Source organism: Chlamydotis macqueenii, chromosome 12 (assembly GCF_036417535.1).
Source record: "Chlamydotis macqueenii isolate bChlMac1 chromosome 12, bChlMac1.mat, whole genome shotgun sequence".
In the NCBI taxonomy this organism is placed as follows: domain Eukaryota; kingdom Metazoa; phylum Chordata; class Aves; order Otidiformes; family Otididae; genus Chlamydotis; species Chlamydotis macqueenii.
In genome coordinates, this window is record NC_141567.1 from 4,170,979 (window position 1) to 4,189,230 (window position 18,252).

Consider the following 18,252-nt stretch of genomic DNA (forward strand, 5'->3'; position numbering starts at 1 on the left):
CACAGGCTGCACTATGGAAGTGCACATCCTTCTTTTGACAGCAAGACCCGCTCCGGCAGCTGAACCAGATCCACGCAGCTAAAAAAGCAGTAAGCTTTAAAGAAAAGCATTGCACCAGAGCAGCAAGTCACACTGGGAAACAGACAACAGGGAGGAATACATTGCTGTCACCACCGTGCTACTCCACGGGCCCGAGGACACTGAGCTTTTCAGAGCCAGCAGAGGAAGACAGGCCAGAGAGAACATCCCCTCATCAGTTCCTCCCTTTCCAGCCTCAAAGGCCAGAGCTAACAGCGGCTGCTGAGACCCCGCGGCAGCCTCGGGTCGTGTCCGGGGAATCCAAACCACATCCAGCAAGGAGGGCTGCATAAGGGAGTGACTTCCAAGTGCAGCTTCTTACCTTGGCACCTAGGCAGAGCAAAGTCAGTCCAAACCATTCCTACCAGTTGTGTTTTCATTAGAAAATATGATGGTGGAGTCATAAAAGGCATTTTCATGGCAGAAAACTGAAATATTCCAAGCCATGTTTCAAAGCTGTATTTCTCAATTTGAAATATTATATCAAAATAATTTTTAAGTGTCAAAAGACAGATGTTTCAGAATAAAGCAGTAGAATAAGATCTGACATGTAACAATGTTTTCCAGTGCAATGCTTCCAAACCAATTGTTTTCACAATTTTTATATTCTCCCCCCACCTCGCCCCGATCTTATCCTTGCAAGCAGAATTTTTATTTTCCAACCAGGTACTTGCCAAAGGAAAGACTTTTAAACAATAAATCAGGTCTTGTTAAATAAATACAAGGATTTAGCTAAACATGAGATCTGATCCAGAGCAGACTCTAAATTAATAAAGAAATAGTTATCTCAGATTTAAATGCCAGGTGTGTGCAGGTACTTATTCCCAAACGAAATTAAAAGAATTAAATTATTTCATAACAAGGCACTTTTATTCTGGAATAGGAGCATCCACATATGAAATTAATCAGGAACAGCTAAAGCCACAGCAAGGTCTCAGGCTACTGACTGTAAATTAAAACAGTAAATTAATTCTCCTTTTGCAGCTTCTTGCTACACAACACACCAGGTCCCCCTGGATAAATGTTCCTGTAAGTAAAAGACCAGTCCCAGCATGTCTGTGAACACCTCATGATAATACTTAAATGAGATGGACTGGAATAAATATTTTTCATCTTTGCAGCTCAGGGCCAGAGAGCAGTGGGTTGGGCAGGGATGTCAGCCAGCGTGCCCCCCGACACGGCCGGGGGGGACCTGGCTCAGCACTGACCTAGAACATTTCTGGCTGGTAGGTATCAGTTCCTGCACTATTTGAGCTTCCTTGAGGGAGAAGGGAAAAAGGAGATATTGAAATAGAGGTTTCCAATTCCAATCTTCTCCCAAATATCCTTATAGGAATCAGACATACGTTTGGCTGCAGTTTAGATAAAGCTACTGAGAAATTTGAGACCTCATGTTTTATAATGGAGGTGTTAGAGCCAGGATTAGATATTGCTAGATCTAAATATCTGATACGAAGAACTGATTTAATATAAATGAATCCATTAATTTAAGTTAGATATCCTCTATTCATCTGCAGCCAGAAAAGAATGCATATTTTTGATCTAGATAATTTTACAGAAATGTTATTAGGTGCTTTTACCTGATGAAGAAATAACCTGTGCCACTGTGCAGGTAACGCTCTGCTTTAATATGAGTGAAAATGGCTTAGAAGTCACAGGAAGAGTCTATCTATCGACCAGAGAACGAAGCATCATTTTCTAGTCAGGAGTGAGGGCTGAGAGGAAAGAAGAGCTGTTATCTGCAACTATACAGGAAGAGAAACAAAAGAGGTACTGTCAGAGTATTGATAGAAGTGTAAAATCAATCTTCATTCTACAAAGATGTAAGATACAGACTAACTCCCTATCGTAGCAATTACTCTTTTTTAATAGAAACAAAGATATAGAACAGTAAGGTGCGAAGATACAGAATAATTATTCTGTGTACTTTTAGACATGGGGTTCTCTACTGCCTGGGAACTCACTGGTTTTCATCCTACTTGAAAAGGAGCACTTACCTAGAATTCACATAGGAGACCTTGCCAGCTCTATTCCAAACTAGGCTTTCTGAATCAAGTTAAAGCTTTTTTTTTTCCCCCCGGATAATTCTTCTTCTCATGTATCATCTACATTGATTTGGCTTTTTGCAAAATCTAAGTAGAGAGCCAACAGAGACAAGGCAAAAGCAAAGGCAGCCAAATTCAAGTCCATGCTCAGACTTTCAAAACCTGAGTGCCAGCGAAGCAATCACAGTTATCACAAACTGCCCCAAGAATATTCAGCTTGATTCTTCTAATTGCTTTAACAATAAAAATCAACGGTTAGAACTCTAAAGGAAACCGAATAAGACTGATATAATTAGCTACAAGTGCAGAATTATAGGAGTCAGAAAGTGGATCAACAAAAGCAGAATGGGGCATATTTGATACCACCATTAGTTAACACTTGTCCCTAGAAAGAACGTTGCTCATCTTTTTAAAGGTGTTTTTTTTTTTTTTTTCATAAGATGTAGGCAATGTCATCAGCATCTTCAGACCATATCTCCATTTGGTAATTAATTATGTACCCTAGCTGTTTCTCATTCTTAAACAAAATGTTACTTTTCCAGTGGACCTTACCTGCACCAAAATGGAATTTAACAATGCATTTTTTGCTTTCTTACTAGAACAGCTTGATCTGCTGTTATAATAGTGCAGTTGGAGAACATTCATAGTACCAATCAATAAACAAACTCACTATTGCATTTTTCATTACAAGAAAGCTTTCTCAATTGATCTGAAAAAAAAAAACCAAAAAAACCACCAAACCTTGTAACTTCATGAGGTTCACAGAAAATGACAACTGAACACCTTCAAGGCACTGGCCCTCATGCTGCGGTTGTAGTCGTATTTCACAACAGGCATCCATGACTGACAGCTTTCTTTGACAGAAAGAGCCAGTCAATATTTACATTCCTCATGAACATACAAAAGAGCATCAGGGTACTTGAGAAATTAGCCCTTGATTGCCACTTGGAAGGCATCATAAAAAGTCAAATCACTTCAGCACCTCCAACAGAACTGCTTTGATTCTTGAGACTCAAGATCTCTCACAGATGTGTCAAGGTCTTTTGCCTGCGAGCGGGAGATGTCTGAAGGGCATAACATGTGGTGAAAAAGCATGCTATGAGGGTTTTATTCGTTAAAATGTCAAAAGATAAAGAAAGCACGCTGTCTACTCTTGCTCTCTTTCTTGCTGAAGTAGCAGACAGAAATCTGATCGTTATAAATGGCTTCTCCCAGGCTCCTGAGCCAGCTGCAGGGAATACCAGTAGGGTCCTTCGGGGCAGAATAGAGAGGGCTCTACTGTAGTGTTAAGTGATCACTGAAGCTAGGGGCCGCAGATGCAGTGGTTCAGTTCAGCTCTCAAGTTCCCAAAATGTCACCACACAGGACAGCCCTAAATCTTGGCTTAGAAGTCACAAAATATCCAGTGCCTTTCCAAGCGAGATCCCTGCTCCTCTCATTTCCTGCACACAATAGCATTATTCAGCCACTGAAGTTTCCACTTAGCTTGCATTTATGCCAAGTGCTTTTAATTGCAAAGGAAAAGGATGTTAAGTTCTCCCATTTGTTTCTTTCTAATTCACAAGGGACACAGCAGCGGTTGGTAAAAGTTATAGGTTGTTCTCCTCTCCCATCTCACTTAAGGCACTTGCATCATGCTCCTCCTGCTGCCTCGCAAACGGATGTTACCTACATCATAACGGTAGGAAAATTGATGTTGTCATTTGTAAAATAGTAAAAAGGCAAGTAATTGTAAACTTACTAGCAAGCACCAGGGAAGTCTGAATGGTATCTAAATCAAGGCATCCATTATAACTGATGTTCAGAGTCACCTTGACCAACACAGGTCTCATTTAGGAAAGGACATGCGAGTATTCACTCAATATTCGCACAATAATTCAGCCAGCATCCAACTCAAAGAGCTCATCAGAACAGATACAGCTTTGACTGAAGCAAAATTCTGTACAGTGATGAGTGAAATAACTGGGAAAATAGATGCTTAATTTCTACTTATTTTTGGCAGCCTTGTTCCTAAGATATCTGTTAGATGAGGGGAAAATGCTGCTGAATGCTGCTTAGTAAACAATACACGAACCACAGCCACATCTATGGACTATCAGAGTGGCACATAATACAGCCCTACTGAAAGTTACTTTTCTTTTCATCAATCCATAGGAGGGTCTAAAGTAATGTTTCCATATGGGTTTTGTTCCTGTCATGCAATATCTGGTGAACAAAGGGATTGAGACAAAGAGATTAGGTGAATCGAAGTCAAGGTTTTGGCTTGGCAGTGTTTTAAGAAGCATCTTCATCCCACCTCTTCAGCCTGGGGACAAGAGACTTATTAGCTAATTCCTATGCAAATGAACTGAAATGTAAAATTAAATGCTACGTCCTAACATAGCTTAATAGCCCCAGAAGCAAGAATTTAGTTAACTTTAATGGACTGTAATTCTATCAAAAAATATAGTTTATTAACAAGCACAAACAACAAATTGCACCACTAACTTTAAAGAAAGCATCTAGCAAGCTCACCTTCACACTACGTGACATTTGTTTAATACAGAGCAAAACAGCAATACACATATGCTTTCAACAGACACAGAATGAACTCAGTTGCAGTCCAAGCTGTAATCCAAAGAAGGGCACATAAAAGCAAAAGCAATGCAGACTTCACATGAACCTTGCCATTTCTTTCCACCAGACCTTTGGTCTCTTACAAAATAGGTCTGTAATACAAAAAAGTAATAAAAACTCTGGATTCAATTTAGGCAGCCTCTTCCATCATAAGTTAACTACAACATTTTGCAACAACGTGAGTAGTATTAAGAGGGAGGTAAGAGGCAAAGATAGTTACATCTTGGAATTACGTAAGTTCAGCTGCAGATAGAGAGGCTGCTTAGCAGCAGGCATGGACTTCAGTGTTGTTGTCCCAGTTTTTGCCAGAAATACAAAGACGGTAAAACACATTCTTCTCTTTCATCAATTAAAACTTGATCCAACCTCCACTGACATCAAGGAAAAAGTTCTTCTGTTGTCAGCGGTACTCTGATGGGGCCACAGTGGCCTTCAAAAAAAAAAAAAGTCATCCTCTCTAGTGAAAGGTTTGTCACCCTCCAGTCTTCAACTGTGATGTCAGTAAAACCTGACACGCTGTGACTACACGGGTGCTACAACAGTCGTGTCCTCCCTTCATGCCAGAAAAAGGGATTCAGCAGAATTTGATACGTAAGAGTTGAAGCCAACTTGGCAACGAACAGCTCCGCTCTGCTCAGTGTAAGATCTTAACCTCACCGCAACGAAGTAAATAGAAGGTTTGTCATGAATTTCAGAAAGAGCCCAAGAGAACTATCAGGTCAAAACAGAAAAATACACACTTCTTGATATTGGAGCTTGTTCTTCGCACAGGAAAGGCCATTTGTATTTCCGATCCTCTGGGGCAGTAACAGGCAGGTTCCCAAGAACAGTGTTCCAAATGTAACAGTGTCCACAGTAAAACCACTCAAGTAGTACTTTTAAACGAAGCCAGAGAATCCTCTGTTTCCTCTATGGCAGAACAAAAAATTATCTCTATAAGCAGTAGGCTCCCAATTTTATTAACACGCTGCCTGTTATCACAACATAAACAAAAATTATGCCTGTGCTCCCTAATTGCTGTAGGAGTTAAACTTTACTGAGAAAAATTTTATACCAATATCAATGGGTTAAAGACTTCCTTTCCTCTCACTTCTCTCCTGCACCCTTCTCTTTATAATGCTTATGGAAAAAACCCAGAAACTCCTCTCCCACCTTAAGCAAAAAATTGAGGTCTACTTTTACGACAAAAAAAAAAAACCCTTTTAAAATGGTCATTTTTTTTTCAACTGCTGGAACCAGATTTTTTGCAGTACAAGGGAAGACTTACCACAATGTGAACGAACCTGACAAACAAGAGCAAGCAATCAAAAATTGCCTAGAAATAAACTCATTAAAGAGAAGGTCAAGCATTGTGACACCTCGTATTGAAAAACAAGTGATGCACAGTTCAATCAGCAACAAGCTCCATTCTCCCCTCTGCAACCTGCATAGCTGGCTCTCGTGTTAGCTAGTTACAAAATATTCTTACAGTAGAACAACTTTAGAAAAATTTGGACAAGTGAGAATGGAGTTATTTTAATCTAGAACAATATCACCCAAAGACACAGATGAATACAAACACTGTTCGTATAAAAAAAAAATTATAAATCAGAGAAACATGAATTTAAGCTGCATTTTCAGTCTATATATTGGCTTTCCTCTTCCTTGTTTTATAAAAATAGGGTATGACATTTCAGCTTGAATTGCAGGTTTAAGTCATTTATTCATTGAACATTCCATTCTTGAAATATCATCTATTAAAGTGTTAGTTAAGATTCATCCTGCTTATAGAACAGACTAGAATTTATTCTAAACTGCACTTGTAGACAATAATAAAGAGACTGATATGAACTCAGTAAGAAAAAAAAGTGAATAAAAAAAAACAAGCTCCATTCTGACTCCTAATAAATACCAATGCCTTTCAGCTGAACAAGAGATTTAACTCCAAAATAGACTGAATTCAGAAATAAACTGTGTTTTAAAGTCTATAAGTTGCTATAAAAAGAGAACAAATAAACTTCCAACAAAACATCTCCTTCAAAGACAGAGGAAGGCACAGTAAAAATAATACTGAAAATTCCTGATCAGAGTATCGTATAGAAAATAAAAATACTTGTAACAGTACCATAGTTCACTTTAAAAAAGTTTAAATGGAACCATAGTTCCATTTTAAAACATGGATTCTGTACTACACTTGCATGTTTCTGATACAGGTATAATGGCACATGGGCAATTTGCATCTCAGCTGTGTAGCACTGAAGAAAAAGAAAAAAGCTGAAGATTCGTTTTGCTGCTTCAGCGGTAAACCCCACTGGGTGGGAAGGCCTGCTGGGGATACCAGCATTGGAACAAATTAGTGAAGTGACAGAGTCAGAAATCCAATAGTATAAATTCTGCTTGGACATGGCTCTTTCCCCTACTGCAAAGCAGATTTAATAAATGGGATTTATTTTAGAGAGTTTCACAATTCTTAAACAGTAGATGATACTTGCATTCCTGAAGGATTAAGTTCTACATTTCTTAATGCTAATTCAACTCTCTAAAACCGACCCCATAAAACCAGCAAAGCTTTTACAAGTAACATGCGCAACCTAAAAATTCCACCCTCAAAACTGCCTTTTTGGTACTCTTTTAAGCTCTTAAGATACTCTGTTTACTGAAGAGATGCCAGGAAGCCTGCAGCAGGAACAAATGCTTCTTTGGCAAAAGGAAAACATTTTAATGCCTCCTCCCTTCAAAGTATGCACACCTCACCACAACATATGCTAATATACTACCAAATAAGTCTCTTTATCTTGCAATTTTTATAACTGTTTCATTCATATCTATTTCAGCTCCTAACTACCTACTGCACAGAGCAGCACACTGTGCTAAATCAACAAGTAGTTTATACCCAAGAAATAGAGAGTAAAAAAAAAAAAGAAAACATTATATTAAAAAAATTATGTATTCCAAAACAGGTCGAGAGGGGCTAATGTCGTATAAACTGTTTCATTGTAAAATTAAAATTTTAAGTCATGCAAGCATTTGGGGCCTTTTTTCCATCATTTGTCCTCTAGTTAAAACGAACAAGATCTGACAAAAAAGGATTCCCACAAATAAGTCAGTGAGTGTAAATTTGTGCTAAATGTGCCATTAATATAGGAAACCAGATGTTACAGCTGTTCTGTGAAGGGCTGTGTATGTATACACACCTATGCAGGGAGCCACACATATCTCCCCCCGGACTTCCAGCCTTCTCTGAGGCACACACTCACTGCCACACTTTCACAAATCAGCCAAATGCTGAATCCAGAAAAAGATGAAGACCAACTCTTCACAGGTCTACAGTCTGCAATTGTAAAAATATAATAAATATAGATAAATATTTACTATCATATTATTATTTTTTTTTTCAAGTGAAATCGATACTTAAAGTCATCTTCCTCCTGAAGAGCTCAAAGAAGCAAAAGGGGAAGTGTTTACAGAAATAAAAAAAAAACTCGAGCGATGAAAATAAAGAGAACACACCCTCAAACATGCCGGAGCAATACCACTCGGTGTAGGCATCAGTACCAGCCTTCCTCACTGAAGCAGGATCTTTAGTCTCCAGACACATCCTAGTCACTCCAATTAAATCAGTGAGGCAACTAATGATACCAGAAACATACATCTGCTTTTAATATGTGGATTTACATACTGCAGTTAACTGTCAAAGACTTGGTATACAACTGGGATAACTCTGCTGGGGAAAATATTAAGATGAGAGGGAGAAAATAAAGCTAAATCCTATGGGAAGGTCACAGGGATCCATCAATGGTTTCCATAGGCTTAGAATCATACACCTGAATCCAGCTGCAGGGTGAAGAGGATGGGGAGAGGAGAGTAAGTGAAAACTTGTTTGTCAAAACTAAGCCTTTGTTTCCCCCCACCCCGTCAGAGGAATGAAAACTGCCCCAAATGATGTAATGGGTCAACCTGAAGACAGCCACATTTGAAAAATACTGGAAATCCTGAAGTCAGAGCTTGTGAATTTGTTTGGTTTGTATGCTGTCTTGGAGGAGAGAGAAGTTAATATTTTTGAAAGCTTGGTATTTACACATCCGAAAAAGTTTCTGCAGTTCATCCAAATTTGATAGGGCAGGATTTAAGTGCCTCTTAGTGTTCCAGACTGGGCACTTCTGCTTCCTGCTGCTTCGGCACAGGCGCACACGCGCAGTATTCCAGTACCAATGGGACACGACGTCTAACGTAGCTTTCAACTGGCAGCACTCCTGAGCAGTTCTAAATGTTTATCAACTCAGTAGGTCAAAAGTCTGCAGACACTGGGTGGAGCAGCAGTATGCCACAAAACTAACAGTTGTCCTCCTAGAAAAGAAAAAAAGGAAAAAAAAAAAAGGAGAGGGAACAGTTGTCAGTAAAGATTAAAGCTCCTGGCCCCGTTCCACAGCAGACAATATGCTTGTTTGTAAAATACAGGATCAGCCGATCTCGACACTTCAGAAAAAGAAGGTTCATTTGCTCTGTATAGTGCCTGACACAAAGGCAGGGCAACACTGCAGGGGTTCTCAAAGACCTTCCTGGTTTCTTGTACATTCAGTTTAAAGCAGCAGCATGTGGTTTTCCTTTCTGTGGAGGGTGTGGCTGGGTGTCAGAGCCAGTAGGTTTAACAGCTACGAGGAAAATAGCTGGGTAATTCTTTGCTTCAGCTTTGCTCATGTGTTTCTTAAATTACTGTTTGTTGGCATGAAAAAAAACTGAAGACCAGTGTCCTCCTCTGGTTCAGCTGAGTGAAAAACTGGGCCCAGATCTTCAGAAAGGACAAATGACGGGCAGTGCCGTTGTGTTGTGCCAGGTGCTACAGCAGGGGTGGCACTGTGAAAGGGTGACACTAGTGAAAGCGTGACCCCAGCCTTGCTGTGCCCCTCCTCCTGCCCCCATCCTTGCAGGGACCTAGATATCTGCTTTTTAAAATGTTAAGATCTGTTTTTTACTAACCCAGAAATCCCACTTTACCCAGCGTTCATGTCATCTGTGCTTTTTCAGATACAGAAATCCAGTTCAACACTTCGCTATCCTTTCCTGTAAGAGGGTCCAGAATGTGATATGGAAATCCAGACAGAAGTTACTGGCATGGATGTGGCATGTGCTAATCAGCGCTGTTCAAACGTTCAGGATCCCTACCCTGTGTGTTTTCATGGTCACTGTAAGCTCTTCAGAACAGAAACCCTGTGCTTCCCATTTTGTAAAACAGCTATCACACCTCTGCAATTCCACATAATCTTACCATGTCAAGTGCACAAGCCACAGAGATAAAGATGACAGGCTGCCCTGTTTAGATCTCATTTTCTGCGGATTTGCATCAAATGTCAGCTACTTAAGACTCTATTCATCATGGCATTTTGCAGAACACAGTACATTCTTGTACAAAGAAGGGAATGATAACCATTTTTTAAACAAGTGAAAACCATGCAGAACTAAATATTTTCTATCAATGTATTTTAGAATGTTAACATAATGTTCTTCCAAAATAGCCTTTTGTTGAGTCATAATAACTTTAGTAGTTCCTCACGGTGTCTACTGATACATCTATCATCTCATAACTTTAAGTTCTACCATGAGCAATGCTTTGCAATTATTTAAAAGCAGAGCTCTCTACTCTAGTCCAAACTCTCCCATTGTTGGATTATTTCAGATAATATAATGATTTAGTGACCAAGTAGTTTTCCATCACTTTCTTAGAAAATGGTATCTTTCTGATAGAGCTCACTGCTTGAAAGAAATTCTTCATAGCATGATTATACCATCTTATGCCACCCTGAATATAATGACTGTAATGTGAAAGCAATTTATGTTACTCAGCATGAAATCCACTGAATTTCAACATACAACTAAAATGTAACAGGATGGCAAGCTGAAATATGCAATCTCAACAATCAGATCTTTCTAAGAAAGATGACTTTTCCAAAAGAGCATTTATGCAGCCTTCTGGCTGCTGTGCAGATTTGGCATACCTAAGTTGTTTTCATTTTATAAAGCTGAATTGCTTACAAATCATATACCTATTATGTCACAAACTCACAGCAAAATAACCTGTGATACAGCTGTGGAAAATAGGTACCACCGACTTGAACCGCCAGTTAGTCCTCTTTATTTCTTAAAGATCTTCCTAGTGAAAAGCAGTTCCTTGTTTTTATGGAAGATAACTACCAAATCAATGGATTTCAGCAGGACAAGAACTAAGTAGCATTCTTCTGCATTATATATACCAACAAGTAATTTCAGAAACATTCCTTTTTAAAGCACCTTTCTTTTCGGCTCCCCATTTTTAAGCAGGTGCTTTGTAACTAATGGCTTAACGTGAATTCTCTGAAAAGAATCTGAGCATCACATTTGCTTAACTCCACGTGACTTTTCTTTCAGCTTTCTTTAATAAGTTTCAAACATGACTGTAGTTTGTCCAAGTAGAACCAGTTGAAATTTCTCTGATAATACTCTTCTATTGCAGAAAGTGGATTCGTTGATACTATGGCTCATGGTAGGCTACAGTATCAGCTTAGACTAATAGGGGCTAGGGAAAGAATCACTGCAAAATGATGCCAGTTGAGTCCCTTCTATGACAGTACTGTCCCAGAAGTCTGCGTAGGCTTGTGAATCCTGCAGACACATTCACAACTGCTACAACCATAAAACCAGAACTATTGTAAAAAATTATATATTGCTACAAAATGTATATAACAGTGCAGAATGTTTCCACAGCATATCTCAAGTTAATTAGTGTGGAAAGAAAAAACAAGAGTATTTTACCATGGAACATTTTAAACAAACTCTGGCTTTAGAACTTTTTTTTTCTGCCTTTAATCCTACAGCAGTTTTATTTGGTGGTGGCACTCTCCTGAAGTCAGGGTTGAGACCATCGGGGAAGTACTGGTGTTAGGTAGTATTTCCTTCCCAAAGCACAGAGATGCTATGTAAGCATTGCACTACCACAAATAAACAAGTCAATCCTATCATATCAAAACCCTTCACTATCTTACAGCAGTCTGAAACAGGCAAGGGTAACAGCCCTTGTTAAACAGTCTAACAGCAGTATGTTGGTTCTCTTGTCAATAAAAGATTTGTCAACTTTTACATGCAATCATAGGACATGGGCTTTAGATCTGAAAGGCTGCTAAGTTAAAAAAAAAATCCTTAAGAATATGCTTTGTTCCATAAGGTGTTTTTCTTCCTAAATAAAACCCCAGTGTAATTTCCTGTATAATTACCCTTGATGCAATCCTGCCATTGGAGTTTCCCTCAAGGGAAAGAGCTTTGGGTAGACAATGGTAAACATAGGCTGGCTGCAGCGGTGGCAGTGTCCCAAGGGACAGTGCAGCAATTCCAAGAGGCTTTTCGGTAGTGAGATTGGAGTCAGAAAGTTCAAATCTAGAGAAGAAAAGAAACAAAAAAGGCTTGTAACAGAACAATTGCACGATAGAAGTCAAGCACAACGAGCATGATCCATGAACAATTCAGAAAGTTAGCTGTCTCACATTCTTAAGGCTTTGTGAAAAGATCAGCAAGGTAACACAAACTTCCACAATTAGGGTGAAGCACACGGTGCTTTCCATAACTAAGTTCAAAAAGTTGAAGTTAAATGTGTAAGTTTAGCATCTGTGGGCATGAGATGAACTAGGCCCAAACACCCAGGTGAAAATATTATAGCTCAAGCAAATAATAAAAACCAGTAATATATCAAAAAGCATTTTTAGACACAAAGACGTTTTTAGACTCCACCATCAGCAAAAAGATAACTGAAATATTAAAAGTACTTGAAATACAATCCATCCCAGCGTAATTCTCACAGGTCCAGCCGGAGGCTACTCTAAAGAGATCAATACATTCATAATATCTTAAGTGTGCCCCCACAGTTTACAAGATGCCATCATTTCCACCAAAAGGGACTTGAGGGTCATTTCATGGGAAAGGGCAATCATTTTCTCAGGCTTGGCCCAAACCAAGTAGTGTTTTATAAATTAAAACCAACATGCTAATCTCCATCCAGAAACTGACAGACAGCCAAGACAGGCGAATGAGTTTAGGTGCTGAGTAATCAAGACAAGGTGCAGTACCTGATAAATCAGTTTTGCGATATCACACTAGTTTCAGCTTTCAAACGCTGTAAGGTTTAACCTCATACACAATGCATCACAAGAGCCTCGATTGAGATGACAGGCATGACGAACAGTACATTTGCGTCAGAAAGAAAAGGTCACATTCTGTAGCCAAGCAAAGATTGAGGAAAAGTAGCCCAGTCACTTCTGTCATACTTACCTAGCAGCAGCCAAGTATTTAACAGCACTCTTGAAACTGCAAATGCAGGCAACTGGTGACAGATCAAACCTGCTACTTTAATCATAGGTGCCACCTGCTTCCCCAGCTCACCATTATCTTACACCTGCCTGAGCTATGCATTATTCCTGCCTCACCGAGATGTGGGTGGCACCAGTGGTAATGCAGTGCCTCTCATAAGGTCACTCAGAATAAGGTATGTATGTGTGTGCGTGCGTATGTATATATGAATACATAAAAAGACTGCACAGCACAGTGTAGCAAATTAGAAGTAGACCAGATACTAAAAAAAAGTTCTTTTTCAGGTTCTACACCTTGGCCGCAACCAGATACAATCCTCACAGCCTTGTATAAACCATCTACAAACCACTTCTTACACTGGTTTTGCAATGCTATCTTGCTATTCCCAAACCAAACTTCACTAGCGTCTTCAGAAACCACATTCACACAGTCATACCCCAGAAATTATTGTGCAAGTCACAACTGGGTGAGAAAAATAGTTACTGATGCTTTAAAAGATCTTGTAGCTGATGTTCTTAAACTCCTTTTCAAAGACTAGAATTTTGCAAATCAAAACGCAACAGCGTCATCATTGTGTAGTTTTGGTGCAGCTCATATCCTGATAGTAAACCATTAAGCCCCCCCATGCAGACATACCAAAAATACACAACCGCACACTGGGCAACTGCTATCTTGTCTATGGTACTAAATACATTTTCCACAAAGCAGTGCCATTTCCTATGAACACACATTCTACGTTTATCCCACCTCTCAACATGAAGCTTCTTCCCATCAGTGTATTTGCTGCAGACCTTCTCGTACACTGTTCCTGGCAAAGCAGTAGTTCAGCAGTTATGATTTTCTCTACTGGCCATGGTACAAGTGACCCCTTACCTCTGATCTTACCATTTTAACTCTCTACTCTTCTGCTTTCTACTCTCACCTCTAAAGCTGATGAATCCCGAAGATGCCATGAATAGGGGAGAGTCACAATACACCTAAATCGGACAAAATCCGCATCTGCAGGTTATCGGCAGATATTGCTAACTCATGTGACTGCACGATGCGTAACCAGATGAGCCAAGGGCCACTTCAGAGCAAAGAGCCTGAATTGGGGCAGAACTAAAACAGCTCAGCTGTCACACTGTACCGAAATGGCCAAGGGCTGCTAGCATTTCTTTTGCCTTATGTATAACTCTGCCAGTCAGGGGTGTGCTGCCTGGCAAGAAGTTGCATTGTTGGCTGATGCATCTCATCTTGCCTCAGGAACTGTATTTCTCATCTCCTATTTCCATTAAAGAGTTTCTCCTGCAAAAAGTGTCTGTAAAGACAGTCCTCAAGAAAGAAGCCATTTCTAAGCACCACTCAGCCTTAGAAATAGTCTTTGGATCTCTGTTTCTTGATATTGGACATTATTGTTTTAATACAGCATTTCAAACATACTTTGATTAAATAAATCTTTTAAACTATTAATCCTTGCTTAGCTCTTTGAATACCTATTTGAAACGTTCCTATCACTGCCAGAAAAGCATTTTCACTCTTTCTGTAAGCTGAAGATTGCAGAAATTTCCTACCTTTTAAAAACCTGCAGTAGGTGTTGTAGAGGGTCCTCATGGCCAGTTCTTGCAAAGGCAGCACGTGGTCTGTGTCTGTCCCTATAGATTTCACCTCTGCTGGTAGGAACACTGTTAACTGCCCCGATGAAAAAGAGAGCAGTTTCACCTCTGAAACTTGAATTGGAGAACCACAACTAGAAGGACAGAAGACATATAGAAAGTGGTTAAAAAAAAAATAGTCAAAGTAACTTTATGGGGAAACCCAGATGACAAACCCAAAGTATGCCTGATGCTGTTCTTCAGTACAGCATCCTTCAAGGATTCCTTGCAGAGTGCAACACATGTTGGGGTTGGACTAGATGACTTTCAAAGGTCCCTTCCAACCCAAACTATTCTATGATTCTATGTTGACACCCATCTTCTATAGATCCCCACCTTATCTGATGTGCTAGTCATGGGACATCTGGAGGTCTTTACTTATCAAACAACGTTCAAAAGCTGGAAAAATGAGAACACAATCCCAAGGAGGTGAACCAAGTGCACTACATGTCCCTTACTTTGCCAACACACTAATCTCTTTTAGCCTCTAAATGCCATTACCACTAACTGTACCTAGGGGAACAGTTTCATACCTAACAGTTGGCTTCCTGTGTCTTGGATAAACTCGTGGAGAACAGTAATGAATTTCTCAACTATAATATGTGAGGCAAACTACAACCACCAAAAAATATCATTTAAGTGCCACTGGGCAATTTTGTACTATACCTTTCCCCACCCACATAATTCCCTTGGAGGGTGCAGGGCGGTGGGTGAGGGAAAAATAAAAATAACAGCCTAAGCTGTAGTGGGCAGATAACCCAGTAAGTCTGCTAACGTTGTCCTTCCCAAATCATATACGGAAAAGGAAGGTTATTTGGATCCAAGGAGAGAAACTTAGCTTGTAGTAAAAATAATAACTCTTTACATGATCCCTGTTGCAAGCTATCATACCAAAGAGACACACATAGGAAAATTCTGCTAAGAAGTCGGGGAAGTCAAGAGGGGAATCAGAATTGTTTATGACAACTTAAATTTGAAGCCAAGAGCAACTTGTTAGGGCCAGTCCTAACAAATGGAACAGAAACACAAATTTGTCAGCCTTCCCAGATACTGGACCTAAAACCGAGGTAACCACACTCGACCTTGTCAGATGTGAAAGAAATCCCATAATACTTCTCTGATAACAAAGAACCTCATCTCCTCTGATTAAAGGAAAAATAGCCCAGAGAAACGAGCAAAAGAGAACAGCATTAAACAGCAAGTCAATAAGCCTCTTGTTAAATATTTAATACTTTCCCACAGACCATTAATGGGGTTAAAATATAATTGGGAATTCAGAGATCCAGTATTCCAACAATCCATTTGCCAGCTAACTCACTGGGCATGGATCGCTATCACAACAAATAAATCTATAATGTTGTATTTTCAAGCTGGTTAACACCTAACCTAGTGAGAAGACACGCCCATAAGCTCACTACAGTTTCTGCAGTTTAGTGCTGAGCCTTTCGGTCTGCTCTAAAGGGTGAGGCTATTAATGTCTGACCACAACACTTAAAAACAGTAAACAAGCAAAACAGACCATCGAGAGGAATAATCTAAGCGATACACACCCTTACATCAGGATGGACTACGGCACTCATCTCAACCTGTGATTAATACTGGGTGCAAGACTAAAGAATTAGAAAAAAACTCCACACAACATGGAGGTTAAAAGGGGGAACAGAGGATGGGCTAAATAGCTGGAAAAAATGATGTTGCAGAAGAACCCTGGTGAATAAATCACTGGGGAAAAAAGCTGTGACCACCTATTGGCTGCCTTCAGCAAGACTGACAGATACCTAGCTGGGGACTACGAAATCCAATCTGCAAAAAATAAGATCAAAATTTATTTTGAGTGCTGAGATCATAACCTTTTTCAGTCAGTCTGACTGCAAGATTCCCAGACAAAGATTCATTACTTACACAGTGCAATTTATATTCTATTTTCAGAAATCTAGCTTTATGTTAGTAACAGCAGCATGTCAGATTTTATTCTCCAGACAACGTAGTAAAGCCTGGATCTTCAGCTCTTGCCTGACCCATGAAAACCTTGCATTTGTTACTAACGCTTTCTTGGAAAGAACGCAGCAATTCTTCACATGACCATTATTACACAATTTTAACATCACTCAGCACATTATCAAATAAAACCTTTGGTTTCTTAATAAAAGTGCTCTGCTTCTGTTTAAAAATTTCCTTAGAAATAATCTACGATATTTCAAGGTGGTTGGTACACAAATACAAATATTATTTTGCTTACTAAAAATATTTTTTATTCTTTATTATTAAGGAAAAATTATCATAATGTTTTTATTACACAGAAGCATTATAACAATTAATTTCATTGCAACACTTGCAACATTTTTTTGTCTCTTCTATACTACATTTATAACACTCTCCATCAAAGATACTAGCAGCTAGCCTCACCAGCACTGTACATGTAATGGCAGCAAAAAGAACCAGTAATATCTTCACAGAAGGTCAGTGCAAAAATAAAATTATTTTGACAGAGTATAACATAAGGATTTAAAACATAAAAAAACCCGAAGACATGGTTGTTTAAAATTACCTGAAATAGGCAGGACAGTTGGCCCAGACTTGTTGGAACATGTCCTGCATTGTCACTAGTGGTTTTAGTCCCAGTCAACACAGTTCTATTGCCTTTAGGGTCAATTTTATGTCTGTTTTACAATTCACAGTCAGTTCTGAAAGAACCAACGCTAGAAATTGTTTTTAATGAAAAATAAAATTGGTAGAAGCTTGAGACTGCACTCAGTTCAGCAAAATTATAATCCAACTGCAAGTATTTAAATACCACACAGCCAGCTGACACGGGAATATCAGAAAAACCTTAAAATGCCAAGACTCAGCATCTCGCATATTGCAGTAGAGTGCAGGCTGTAGAGAGGGAATTTATATTTAATGCAAGATTTGCTGAGAGCGAGCATACCAAAAATTTATAATTAGATGGTAATGGGGACAATCCTCTTCTGATCAGTTTTACACCAGTAAGGCTCCATTCATCAGTGGTGCTGATCCTAATTTATGCTGGTGTCAGTGCAGAAAGAATTAAGCTAGTGTCCTAGGCAGACCAATTTTTTCTCACATCCTAACCACAAACATGAGACAGCCTAGGATATTTTTTAAATGCACATGTAAAAATATACCTGTCAATCCATAACTCCTAAAAAAAATTACTTATTTTAGTCAGTAAGTACCAAGACCTACAAGAAGCTGATACTCAGATGTAAAATGAGTGAAGGAGCTGCACGTGACATGCCAAGATATGGCTCATAAGTTATAGAAATGTGAGATCTTACAAACTAGATAGATGCTGCAACACATTAAAAAAATATTTCGTTCATTCTTTAGTTCTGGAAATTCTGTGAAGCCTACGTTTTGTCCAGCTTTTAAATGTGGCTAGGATTCAGCTTTAAGCCTTACATTATCATTACAAATTCCTTCAAAGTAACTGCACTGTCTGTTACAGCTTAATTCTAAAATATCGAAAGTCAGCAATTAACACAGAAGATTTATTACAAAAACAAAACAAAACTGGGAGCTGTAGTAATCCCCTCAAAGTAAAATGA

The 18,252-nt window shown here is 39.1% G+C and overlaps 1 protein-coding gene across 5 annotated transcripts in view; it reads right to left on the reverse strand.

Moving 5' to 3' along the window:
* Positions 1–4,554: 4,554 nt before the first annotated feature.
* Positions 4,555–18,252, reverse strand: part of LRRC28 (leucine rich repeat containing 28) — a 54,857-nt gene continuing 41,159 nt past the window's right edge. For 4 of the 5 annotated variants that reach the window (XM_086757391.1, XM_086757392.1, XM_086757393.1 and 1 more), the window contains 3 exons: positions 14,603–14,778; positions 11,963–12,122; positions 4,555–9,065 (listed from right to left, as the gene is read on the reverse strand). In XM_086757391.1, coding sequence (XP_086613517.1) covers positions 8,993–9,065; positions 11,963–12,122; positions 14,603–14,778 — 409 coding nt within the window. In that variant the 3' untranslated portion in view covers positions 4,555–8,992. The remainder of the gene's footprint in view (positions 9,066–11,962; positions 12,123–14,602; positions 14,779–18,252) is intronic. The other variant, XR_015259910.1, reaches the window with a different exon arrangement.